Genomic DNA, 13,605 nt, shown 5'->3' on the forward strand with positions numbered 1-13,605 from the left:
AGGCTAAAGAGGTTAGGACTCTTTAGCTTGGAGAAGAGATGGCGGAGAGGAGATATGATAGAGGTCTATAAAATAATGAGTGGAATAGAACAAGTAAACAATCAATCATTTACTCTTTCAAAAAATACAAAGGCCAGGGGACACACAATGAAGTTATTGAGTAATACATTTAGAAATAACGAGAGAAAAAATTTTTTACTCAATGCATACTTAAGCTCTGGAATTCGTTACCAGTGGATGTGATGAAAGCTTTTAGTATAGCTGTGTTTAAAAAAGGCTTGGACAAGTTCCTGGAGGACAAGTCCATTAACAATTATTAAGGTAGAGTTGCAGAAATACACTTATTCTTGGGATAAGCAGCTTGGAAGCTATCTACCCCTTGGGATCCTGCCAGGTACTTGTGACTTGGCCACTGTTGGAAACAGGATACTGGGCTTGTTGGACCAACCCAGTAAGGCACTCCATGAAGTTAGCATGTAGCACATTTAAAACTAATCGGAGAAAATTCTTTTTCACTCAACGCACAATTAAACTCTGGAATTTGTTGTCAGAGGATGTAAAGGATTGGATAAGTTCTTGGAGGAGAAGTCCATTACCTGCTAGTAATTAAGTTGACTTAATTAAGTTTTACTCAATGCATACTTAAGCTCTGGAATTCGTTACCAGTGGATGTGATGAAAGCTTTTAGTATAGCTGTGTTTAAAAAAGGCTTGGACAAGTTCCTGGAGGACAAGCCATTAACAATTATTAAGGTAGAGTTGCAGAAATACACTTATTCTTGGGATAAGCAGCTTGGAAGCTATCTACCCCTTGGGATCCTGCCAGGTACTTGTGACTTGGCCACTGTTGGAAACAGGATACTGGGCTTGTTGGACCGTTGGTCCAACCCAGTAAGGCACTCCATGAAGTTAGCATGTGGCACATTTAAAACTAATCGGAGAAAATTATTTTTCACTCAACGCACAATTAAACTCTGGAATTTGTTATCAGAGGATGTAAAGGATTGGATAAGTTCTTGGAGGAGAAGTCCATTACCTGCTATTAATTAAGTTGACTTAGAAATTAGCCACTGCTATTACTAGCAATGGAAACATGGAATAGACTTAGTTTTTGGATTCTTGCCAGGTTCTTATGGCCTGGATTGGCCACTTTTGGAAACAGGATGCTGGGCTTGATGGACCCTTGGTCTGATCCAGTATGGCATGTTCTTATGTTCTTCTTATGTTCTTAATTTGGACCCATTTCTGATAAAAGTTCAATAGGCATCTATCTAGCCCATGAATCGGTGACTGAAACCCCAAAACCTCATTGGGAACTACACAAGACTTCTGCCCCAAAGACTCTCCTTTTATCATCTCTCCTGACTGAACAAAAGGACAGATACCTGCCAAATAGCTGGGATTTCTTACTAGAAGACCATCCTTGTTTAAACCTCTTGGAATCATGAAATCTATTACAAGCCTGAACAGATCACAAAGACCTCTTAGGCCTGTCCTCTGGAAGCCTCAGAACTCTGGAGTCACCCCAAACTTAGGACATCTTCTCAAGATCCTCTCCAAATAGCAGCTGCCCTTTAAAAGGAAGCTTTGTCAAATTAATCAGTGGATTTAATATCTAGGACCAATTTCTCTACCACAGTAGTCTCCTAGCTGCTACTATGGATGCTATACTCCTTGCGGACATGCGCATCAAATCAAAAGAAAGCATCCACCAAATATGCTACTGCTGGCTCTAACTGCAAGGACTCGTCCAGAAATGCACTCCCAGTTCCTACCACTTCTTCTGGAACATTCTGTGGCAGACGGAAACTAGATATTGCCACTATACAAATGCAAGCAACTGTCTGCCACGCTATGCTGTTATAATACCAAGTATTTTCCCATCCTGCAGATCCTTAACAGCAGCACCTACTTCCACTGGAATAGTAGTCCGTTTAGTCACCGAACACACAGCATGTCTACTTTTGTAAACCTAAATTTCTCTCTCTCTTGAGAAACCAAGTGATGCAATTTGCCCCATGAGTGATCACCCTTAAAATTTGTCTCTGGAAAAAAACCCACTCCAGATCAAATCAGATCCTTCACTATCTTACGAAAGGGAAAGACTTAGAGGGCTTTCTAATCTTGATCATAATGGGGTCCTCGGTTAAATTAGAAGCTGCCTCATTTTTACACAGAAACATATAACTGACAGCAGGAAAGGACCAAATGGTCCATCCAGTCTGCCCAGCAAGCTCATGGTAGCATCAAACGTATCAGGCTCACTGGTCAAGGGCATCATCAGCCACATCAGCAACTTACCCCCACTCCTACTTGTTTTCCAAGACTCCAAAATCCAGTATGCTTGTTGGCTGCTGTCTGAGTCAGATCCCCCCTCCTCCTTCCCCCCCCCTCTACTGTTAAAGCAAAGAGCAATACTGGAGCTGCACCAACAGCATGAAGGCCCACCGGCCAAGGGTCGCAACCACTACACAGCAAGTTACCCCCACGCACTTCCCTCTTCATTTCCATCCTTTAGTCCCTAGAGATCCACAGTGTTTATCCCATGCCACTTTGAAATCTTTCACTGTTTTTCTCTTCACCACCTCTTCTAGAAGGGCAATTCCAGGCATCTACCACCCTCTCTGTGAAGAAATATTTCCTGATGTTGGTTCTGTCTTCCTCCCTGGAGTTTCATTTCTTGACCCCTAGTTCTACTAATTTCTTTCTAATGGAAGAGGTTTGTTGATTGTGCATCATTAAGACCTTTCAAGTATCTGAAGGTCTGTATCATATCTCCCCTGCACCTCCTCTCCTCCAGGGTATACGTATTTAGGTCCTTCAATCTCTCTTCAGAAGTCATTTGATGGAGACCCACCACCATTTTTGTCACCCTTCTCTGGACTGCCTCCATCCTGTCTCTGTCCCTTTTGAGATATTCTCCATAATATTCAATGTACGCCAGGACTGACAAATTAAGGATGCAATCTCTTCCTTATGAAAAAATGAGGCACCATAGAAGTGCCATCTTCTCCTTCCTATAAATCCTCTTTGCTATCAGCATCTTGCATTCCCTTAAAACCATCCAGGGAATCCTCAGACCCCGAATAATTATCCTCCTTTCCCTTCCTTTCTTCTTTCCTTGGCCATTTTCTGTTCAAGCTCCCTGCCCTAGAGGGGCCAGCGAGTACTGAAGCAGATTCTGGAACTGAACTCTGTACCATGCAAAATACCTGATGTAAACATTTAAGTAACTTCTTTGAAACAGTATCTTCTTTAGCCTGGGCCTATAACACAAAGTGGGAAGGAACTGCCACTTTAAGGGTTGCAGCCAAGGCCTAATTCACCACAAAGACTGCAGATGCCTGCTCCACGGAACTGAAGGAAGGAGGCCCAAGCTCTACTTCACTCCCTCGGGATCCAAACATAGCCACCATTCCCATGTTAGGACGCAAAGCCCCAATGGTAACATGCTGCAGGGCCATCCATGCTAACTCTGACCTCGCTCCAACAGAACTGGTAATTCACTGCTCCACAAATCTCCCCTCTCCTCTGAACAAGCATCACTTGAATTTTTCCAATCCTGAAGCTACTGTGAGCATGGTCTTCTCCCTTCTCTCTGCAGAAGACACTATGACTGCTCAACCCCATGGCCCGACTACAGATAAGGCACCACTGTGGCCAGGAATAAGGAGACAAAAAACAGCAACTCACCTGGGACTCTTTCCTGCAGAACTCACTAAGCAACTTTAGTGCCAAACCCCTTCCAGGGTCTTTCCTCTTTTTTGTTCCCTCCCCTTTTTTAATGTACTTTGTTCAGAGACTATTAACTGGCTGAATAAGGGAGGAAGGGGAGAGGTAAACTAGCTAGCTCTGACCCCGACCAGAACTATTACTGGAAGCCTCCTGGCCCAGCACTTCTCCACTGAGGAAGGAATTTGAGACTCAACTCAAGAGCTGCTCCAAATCTAGCATACTGTCCTACCATCATGCAGTGTTCAACAAGGGAGTAAGAACTAGTCTTTCACCTTAAGAGCTGTTCTCTAAAAATTTCCTTTTTATCCAGTCTAATCAGACCTTAGTCCACCACAGAGTCCAAATGCCACCATCTGCTGGAGAGAGAATACTGGCAGGCCGAGGTCAACACAAATGCCTATAAAGCAGTGGTCCCCAACCCTGTCCTGGGGGCCCACCAGCCAGTCGGGTTTTCAGGATATCCACAATAAATATGCATGAGAGAAAATGTGCATACACTGCCTCCATAACATGCATATGTTCTCTCATGCATATTCATTGTGGATATCCTGAAAACCCAACTGGCTGGTGGGCCCCCAGAACAGGGTTGGGGACCACTGCTATAAAGAATGACATCAGTGAACCTGTTGATCTGTCTCCATCTGCTGATCACTGTTTGTAACTCATGCATAGGTACAGTCTGACTGGATGAAGAGGAAAAACATTATTAATTTATTTTTTAAAATGTGTAGCCCACATACATTCACTGTTAGTAGCGGGGAATATATAAGAAGTTAAAACAAACAAGGCATACCAAATCTAAATCTTAGTCTGCCATATGGGTGCTTTTGGTGTCAGGGGCCAATAACCGCTAGCACACTGAATAATTTACTGTTAGGAAAGGCCATGTCCTCACCATTCTTCCCCACCTTCATGTAAAAAAAGGATCACTCTAATCCACTCAAGAAATTTGCCCTTTTACAAAAACCAACAAAAAAAAACCAAATACAAAAATAAAGAAACCCATACATCCCCCACCCACCATTCACCCAGACAATACCCAGTAGCTGTAACCTGGATTTGCCACCTTTGGTCTGACCCAATATGGCAAATCTTATCTAAGCTCTCCCACCCAACTCATGTGCTTTTCATATCATTACTTTAGTACATTAGTAGTAAACCTAATGATTAATGTCTGCACGAAAAATTGTGTGAATTTCTTTTTTTTTTTTAAGCACACTTAATACATCATAACCACAAGTACCAATTTTTTTTTAATTCTAAACAATAAGCTTTATGAGGCCAATACTGAAAACGTTACTTAGCCAGATAAGTAGATAGCAGGCTAGTCAACGGACGGGGAATGGGCAATCAGGGTGGCGCTACTTATCTGGTTAACTTAACCGGATAAATGCCAATATTCAGACTTATCCAACTAAGTTAATCAGATAAGTTACACCTACTATAGAGCAGATCTAACTTATTTGGATATAACTTATCCAGCTAAGTACAGACTTATACGCAGATATTTAACAGCATAACTTAAATGGGATATTCAGCAGCATGGTTAACTGGATAAGTCTTATTCGGTTAATTTAAATAAACGTTTTATTCTGAATATTGGGCCCAATGTCTAAAAACTGCATTTTGCCCAAATTTGTTGATTCTAGCTTACATTTATCATCAGAATACAATATTTAGTTTTAATGCTTAAACAGCATGAAATCTTACTTTAAAAAGGCAGAAGATTCAATAAAACTCTCACCATGAACTCTCCAGGATGGTTTCATTTGCTGCCTTAAGACTGATATATTGTTGTATGCAAGAATAGCCGCATCTAATGCATTTACTCCTTCCCAGGGATATGCAGCAGCATGAGAAGCCTTTCCATAATATTTCACAGTCACACTAGGAAATATAAGCAATTACTTTATATTTACATCTTTTAGTTCAACTTCCTTAAACTAAATCACAACTTATACATAAATCAAATCTCCAATTAAATTATTTTTAATCATGTCAGTTTTACAGTCAAAACCAAAGGTTATCATGCACACTGCTCTATAATATGGAAAAGTAAAAAAAAAAAAACCGTAAGCGATTTCACTTTTGAGTTTCTTAACACAAATGACACTTTCCGAACAAGTACATAAAATTGCCTGCATCAGAAATGTTCATTAAGGCACTTCCAATACAGCTGCTATACCTTTAGCAAAGCAACAATCTACCACAATAATTATAATTTTTAAGCCCGAGACCATGTTCTTAACTGTTTATTAATCAATATTTAAATATATTCAAAAACCTTAAGTTATCACAGAGCTATGACTCTTACCCAAGGAGTCTTGACACAGTGTTATCTGGAGCCCAGCCAGAGCATAGCAATATATGATATAGCGCTTGGCAATAACTATTTACAGTGTGTCAGGATCAAAGCTGATGAAGGGTTAAAAAGCCAGATGATGTAGTTGCATTCTCTGCAGATAATAAGCCAAGGCTGTTTTGCAATCCAGTGAATACAGCCTTCTTCCTCATGTGCATGAGATCTTTGAAAGAACATGGCCAATACAATGACTTGATTCAACTAAAAAGCTGAAACTACTTTTGGCAGAAACTTGGGGCACATATGGAACACCACTCTGTTGTAGAAAGACTACATGTACAGTGAGTAATGGACCAATGTCTGAAGCTAACCGACATTTCTAGCCAAAGTAATCACGAAAAGGAACACTACTTTCCAGGTGAGGAACTTTAAGAAAGCCAACTAAGCATCTAAGACAACTTAACAACAAAGAAGACAATACACAACCCCACATACAAATGGGGTTACATAACTATTTAAACTATATAGTCACCATGATGTAATTTCTATTTAACAAATATGAGGTAACGATATTTTTTCTAATATGATTCAACATTTTGTTTAACTAATGTGACTTCTGTAAACTATTTTGTTTAATGTGACTACTGTAAACCGTTATGATGGCGAAACCGAATGACGGTATACAAAAACATGTTAAATAAAAATAAATAAAATAATGGTTTGTGAGGCAGTTTCATGAGTTCTGCTATTAAAACATTGAGCTCCCATATCAAGTGCAGCTTGATGACTGGAGGTTTCATATGCCACAAGACTTTCATGAATTTTGACCCGGAAAGATGCAAAAATATCAGTTTTCCATCCGCTTGAAGATAAGATGCATCTTGGTGCCATAGCAGCCTGACAGATGACGTACTAAGACCTGAGCAGGAGAGGGCAAATAAGTATTGAAGCAACTCCTTTGGCTCACAGGCAAACGGGTTTAGGGAGTTTGAAAATCTTTTCCATTAGAAACGAAACTTCTAGTTGAAGCCTACCTGGGGGAGATTACAATATCCTCAAATTTCTTGGATGACAACAGCGATGAAATTAGTAAGCACTCAACATCCATGCTATCAAGTTGAGAGGGAAGCTTTGGATGACAGATGACCCTTCCCTCAAGTTAGCAACCATAGGATCAGATCCCAGAAGAATCAGAGGGCAGACTGCCAAATGGATGAGATCAGAGAACCACACATATCTGGGTCACACCGGAGCAATGAGGATCTGGCACACCTGATTCTTGAATGCTTTTCTGCACTTTTCTGTACAATAGATTTGCTTCCTATTTGAGCAGAAAAACCATCCGGAGCAGAATCTTCTACTTTTCTCTTGTCCTCCAATGCAAACAAAATCAAACACATGATCCCAGAGATCAAATAACCTGTTTGCCTCTGACTAATGATGTTTCATTGGTAAAAAAAACCAACATAGTTACCCCCCCCCAGGACCAGTTCATCCGATGATGTCGGCCTTTGAACATGTGTCAGAAAGGGATTTGGAGCGTTTTGATATGCAACGGGACCTTTCTTTCTCAAATTTATCTCGGCTTGAGAGACAGGCTATTAAATTTTTATCTGCTGATAAGAATTTGATAATAAAACCAGCGGATAAGGGTGGAAGCATAGTTTTGTTAGATTGTGAGATGTATGAAACAAAGTTTATCGGCAGTTGTCCGATGAGAAATATTATTTGAAATTGACGGAGGACCTGATTTCAATTATTGTGGATATAGTCTCTGAAGCTTTGAGTGTTGGAAAGATTACTGTGAAAGAAGCGGCTTTTGTGTCTCCAAACAACCCTAGGATTCCCGTTTTTTGTATATCTTTATAAATTTGCATAAGGGTCAGTTGCCTCCACCCAGGCGGCCTATTGGTTCCAGGAATCCTCAGTTTTGAAGCCCCTTATTTTTGTAGATTGTTTTTTGCATCTGTTTGTTACACAGGCACAATCTTTTATTCGAGATTTTATATTTTACTGATGTAATAAGTGCTCTACCAAATATTGATGATTCTATCCTTTTGATTTCATTGGGACATTAAAGCATTATACTCTTAATATACCGCAATTTGCAGCTAGTGACATCATTGCATTGTTTTTGGAAAAGAGAATAGATTTGCGGGTTCCATCAGCTTTCTTGATCAAGCTTGCTATTCTGGTTCTAACACAAAATTATTTTTGTTTTAAGGCTGTAATGTATCAGCAAATTCATGGGACAGCGATGAGGGCCACGATGGCCCCCAATATTGCCTGTCTCTTATGCTATCCAGTTTGAGGAGAGATGTATTTACAATTCTCCATTTTTTTCTCAGGTTTTGGTCTGGTTACATTACATTGATGATGTCTTTATGCTTTGGAAGGGTTCTCGTGATGATTTGGAATCTTTTCTATTGTATCTCAATGTGATATTAATCTAAGATTTACATCTAGTATTAGCAGTACTCATGTTTCTTTCTTAGATATAGTCAGGGTGGAAGGAGGTACTCTCCTTACTGAATAATATAGGAAACCAATGGACCGCAATAGCTTCTTACATTTCATGAGTTGTCATCCAAGGTTTATTAGAGAGAACGTACCGATAGGGCAAATTTTCGCATGCAGAGAATTTGTTCCTCTATGGATGACTTTAAGAAAACATGCAAGGGTACTGGGTTAAAGTTTTGTGCAAAGAGGTTATACCCAATAAATAATTTGTCATGCACATAAGAGAGAGTGCACCCCGTGTTTCTCCATCATTGTGATTGTATTCACATTTTTGGAGTTTATGTCCAATGTGATTATTTAAACGCACATTCACAGTGATTTGTAATACAATTTTTGATCTGTTTATAAGATATTTCCCCTGAAGAAGCTTTAATAAGTGAAACATGTTGGGAAGTGTGTTTTAAGAATTGTGTATGAATGTTTTATGTATGAAGTTTTGAGTGAGAATGTATAATAGCTGTATGACCTATGAGTGTGTTCTTTTCATTTGTGAGTTTAGAGATGATGGCTTTTGATATGATGAGTCTTGTATTTGGTGGATATGATGGTATGCAATAAAGTTTTGTAAAAAAAATTGATTACTGTATTACTATATATTATAGGTTTTGTGATTGTTTCTTGCTGATAAATCAATAATCACCAACCCAAACTCTGTTTCCTTCTATTATCAACATCTAACCATCAAGAAAACTCCCCGATGCGTGGTAATGTGCGGTTGCAATATATGAGGGGACCCTTTGTGATCCCCTCTTAATAGCTGTCGACTTTATTCTTCAAATAGAAAAATAAAACTATTTTTTAATTTTTTATTAATGCAATCCTGTATTTCATGTTCAACAATAAACCGTGTCTGTAGCTTTCGTTTCAGTAAGTGTCCTCCCCCTGGCAGTCAACCCGACCTTATTTAGCATTCCCGCTCCTTCAAATAGATACTTATCGGTTCTGCCTGAACTCCTGTGCTTCTATAAGGTTCGACACCGGCCATGTTTCGACTGCTTGTCTGCTTCATGGACCATGAGGGATCTTATTTACTGTCCTACGGTTCAAGCTTCTCCACCACGTTGCGGTTTAAACACCCTTCAAGTGTTTTTCTATCACTATATTTAAAAACAATACATAACATTAACATTAACCCTTTTGCTCATTTAAAATCTTTACTCGACCACTTGTGGGGCTTCATATTACTTACAGTTTCTCTTATAACTTTTGTTTCGATGAGTGATGCCTTCATTCTGTTATCTGACGTCTTTTTTCTTTTCTGGCCGGATAACAGAATGAAGGCGTCACTCATCGAACGAAAGTTATAAGAGAAACTGTAAGTAATATGAAACCCCACAACTGGTCGAGTAAAGTTTTAAATGGGCAGGTGGCTTCGACCTTAGAGAAGCACAGGAGTTCAGGTAGAACCGATAAGTATCTAACTGACGGAGCGGGAACGCTAAATAAAGTCGGTTTGACCGCCAGGGGGAGGACACTTACTGAAACGAAAGCTACAGACACGGTTCATTGTTGAACATGACATACAGGATTGCATTAATAAAAAATTAAAAAATAGTTTTATTTTTCTATTTGAAGAATAAAGTCGGCAGCTATTAAAAGAGGGGATCACAAAGGTTCCCCTCATATATAGCAACCGCACATTACCACGCATCGGGGAGTTTCCTTGATAAATCAATAATGACAAAAAACATATATCTGTGATATAAGATGGCGCAACCGCTTGAATGAAGAGCAGGATGGCATAGAAGGAGTTAATTTTGAACTTCTCCTGCAACAGTCTTTGTAAATCCAGGATGGATCTCAATCCCCCTGACTTCTTGGGAATCAGGAAACAGTGGGACAAGAACCCCTCGCCATGGTCTTTGGGAGGGCCATGTTCTGGCGCTCACTGGCTGAGAAATGATTCCACCCAAAGATGGAGTTGGGTCGAGTGAGATAGATCTAGATTGAAGGACAAACAATGATGCAGTGCTAGAGAGCAGGAGAAGCACAAATTTTAACCAGACTTCACAATTTTGAGGACCCAACAGTCTTTGGAGATCTTTTGCCACTCTTCCAGGAAAAAGTGAATCCTCCCCTCTACCAGAAAGGTCAAGACCTGAGGGTCAAAACCGGTCAAAAACAAAGATCTGGGAGGGGGACGGGGGGGGGGGGGGTGATATCATCCCACCAAGATGGATGTCTGGAGTCCTGGGCTTCCCTATCCATCTTCACAAAATGTGTCATCAACTGGGTTAGAGCAGGGGAAAAGATAAGAAAAGCCCTACATCAGACTTGTGAGTAAAAAGCCAGTTGATCTGAAGCAGTATTCCTACAATGCAAGTGGATTGTGCTATGAGGGCCTGAACAGCATGACAGAGAACATGGCGGGTGGCATGGATGATGGGAGCCATGGGGACAGCACAATCTCTGTCGGATAACAGAGGACTTTAGAAACTGGCTCACTAAAGAGGACTTTAGAAACTGGTTCAAAGATATACAGATATCAAATCCATAAAAAAGGAGTGGGGTAAACAAAGTTTCGCTCTGACCTGCTTGAATTTTGCAGGCGGGTGGAAGATGTTGAGTCAGATATGGAGGAGCGAGCAGGCCTCAACGGCAATACAGCTTGGGAAGACTTTTGAGGACTTGCAAAAAGTTAACGCTGACATGGCCAATAAAATAGATGACTATGAGAACAGATCTCATATTTAACATACGAATAACTGAAGCATTTGAAGATGCGTCTCAAGTAGCTCGCAACATACGCCAGGCTGTTCGGAGTGCTAAAGGGGAGGACAGTGAGCAGAAAGACCAAGCATACATAGTCGTCAAGAGGGCACTCTGGGCTCTGGGAAATTACTCCTGAGATATCATCACCTGTCTGCACAGTTATTTAATTAGAGAGTGATGCTTCAAATACGAAAGCTGGCATCTGTTTCCTGAGAAGGTTACACAATTGAGATTTACAATGATCTTTCTCCGATCACAATTCGCACATACAAATAGCTACAGAGCGACACCAGCCTCTTGCGCGGCAAAAATATTAGATATCGGAGGCTTTTTCCATGTGGCCTGGTGTTCACGATTAGTGAAGTTACATCGCAAATCCAAACTGAGGCAGAAGCCTTGCTTATCCTAAAAGTGGCAGGAATTGCACTGCTATACCTCCACCAGTGCCACTCAAGCTCTCATGAAGCAGACAAACCAAAGTAGTAAAGAATGGGCAAAGTGGGCCGCAGACTGTGACAGACGACTCAGAAGGTTCAACAAATTGCACCTGTAGGAAGTAGAGGTCACAGCTTACCAGTTAGATGTGGTCAAACGTATTATGAGTCAGCTAATAAACAGACCAATACAGTACAGGGCACTCCGACGGAGCGCACTGTTAACCCTTGATTGGAGGCGCGTTTTCCCTTACCCCTTATTCAGTAAGGGGCGGAAAACGCGCATCCAACCCGCCGAACCTAATAGCGCCCGCTACATGCAAATGCATGTTGATGACCCTATTAGGTATTCACGCGCGATTCAGTAAGTAAAATGTGCAGCCAAGCCGCACATTTTACTTTCAGAAATTAGCGCCTACCCAAAGGTAGACGCTAATTTCTTCGGGCACTGGGAAAGTGCACAGAAAAGCAGTAAAAACTGCTTTTCTGTGCACCCTCCGACTTAATATCATGGCGATATTAAGTCGGAGGTCCCAAAGGCTAAAAAATGTAAAAAAAAATAAATCTGAAGTTGGCCAGCGGCTGTCGGGTCAAAAACCGGACGCTCAATTTTGCCGGCATCCGGTTTCCGAGCCCGTGGCTGTCAGCGGGCTCAAGAACAGACGCCGGCAAAATTGAGCGTCAGCTGTCAAACCCGCTGACAGCCGCCGCTCCTGTCAAAAAGGAGGCGCTAGGGATGCGCTAGTGTCCCTAGCGCCTCCTTCTGCCCGTTTCTACCGCTGGGCCTAATTTAAATACTGTATCGTGCGCACAGGCGAGTGGCCTGTGCGCGCATCGGGAGAGCGGGCGTTCACCCGCTCTCCTACGAACTTTACTGAATCAGCCCAAAAGGCAGGCAAGATCTTAGTTCATAAACCAGAAAATAAAATTTCCCAATCTCAGATACTCAAGATTAAAGACTGGGGGGGGGGCAGGTTCATTTGTTCTAGATTGTCAGAGTGTATGAGATCGTTTCACCCAGTTTTATGGGGCATTATATGCTTGTGATGAAAGTATCACAGAAGACCATATAAAGAAATACAGGAGAACTTCTGAAAGTAAAACATGTAGCAGGAATTATGGTACTTCTTCCGAAAGACAGGAAAGATTACACATATACAGTTCTTATAAATCAATTTCCCTTATAAATATAGATCTAAAGATTTTAGCTAAAATTTTGGCGCAGAGGTTAACAGGAGTAATCCATCCTCTTATTCATTTGGATCAGGCAGGTTTTATGTCTGGCTGCATAGCAACAGATGTGGAGGTTTTTCCTTTTGTCGCCCTTGGGTCATACACCTTGTGGCCATTGTTCAGTCTGTTCTGTGTCTATGAATACTGACCTTGTGGTCATTACATTTATAGACTTTCATCTACATCTATGACATTCCTACACTTGTCAAACTAAATGGGTTATCTATATTATTAGATGTACCTGTGAAAAATTTTACATTGGAAAGACCATCTGTACCGTATGTTCACGTATGATAAAACCCCGGAGCTGTTTGAAGAAAGGTCATGTAACCGCTCCACTCATGTCACATTGCTTGGAATATGGGCATGTTTTTGAAGATCTATTTTTTTGCATTATAGATGTGCCACATCTTAACTGGCATGGGAGAAATTTATCCTGTCGCCTTTTACGAATTGAACATTGAATTTATCGTCTACAAAACTTTACACCACTTGGCCTGAATACTAATTTCGACTTTTCTGTGTTTTTATAACTTTTCATTATAATTCTCACTATTGTTCAATTCTGATGCTTCTGTGTGTCCTTGTTAGAATGGCATGTATTGATAAAGTTTCTTTGTCTAGGATTGCCAGATGTCAATTCCTTGGTCAGATTCTCATAAAAAATGCA

General features: G+C 40.8%; 1 protein-coding gene across 1 annotated transcript in view; it reads right to left on the bottom strand.

Annotated features, from left to right (window-relative positions):
- PM20D2 (peptidase M20 domain containing 2) overlaps positions 1-13,605 on the bottom strand; it is a 72,447-nt gene that overhangs the window by 30,916 nt on the left and 27,926 nt on the right. Inside the window, exon 3 of the mRNA XM_029595424.1 lies at positions 5,479-5,621. Within this exon, the coding sequence (XP_029451284.1) occupies positions 5,479-5,621 (143 nt within the window). The remainder of the gene's footprint in view (positions 1-5,478; positions 5,622-13,605) is intronic.

Source organism: Rhinatrema bivittatum, chromosome 3, assembly GCF_901001135.1.
Source record: "Rhinatrema bivittatum chromosome 3, aRhiBiv1.1, whole genome shotgun sequence".
Taxonomy (NCBI): Eukaryota; Metazoa; Chordata; class Amphibia; order Gymnophiona; family Rhinatrematidae; genus Rhinatrema; species Rhinatrema bivittatum.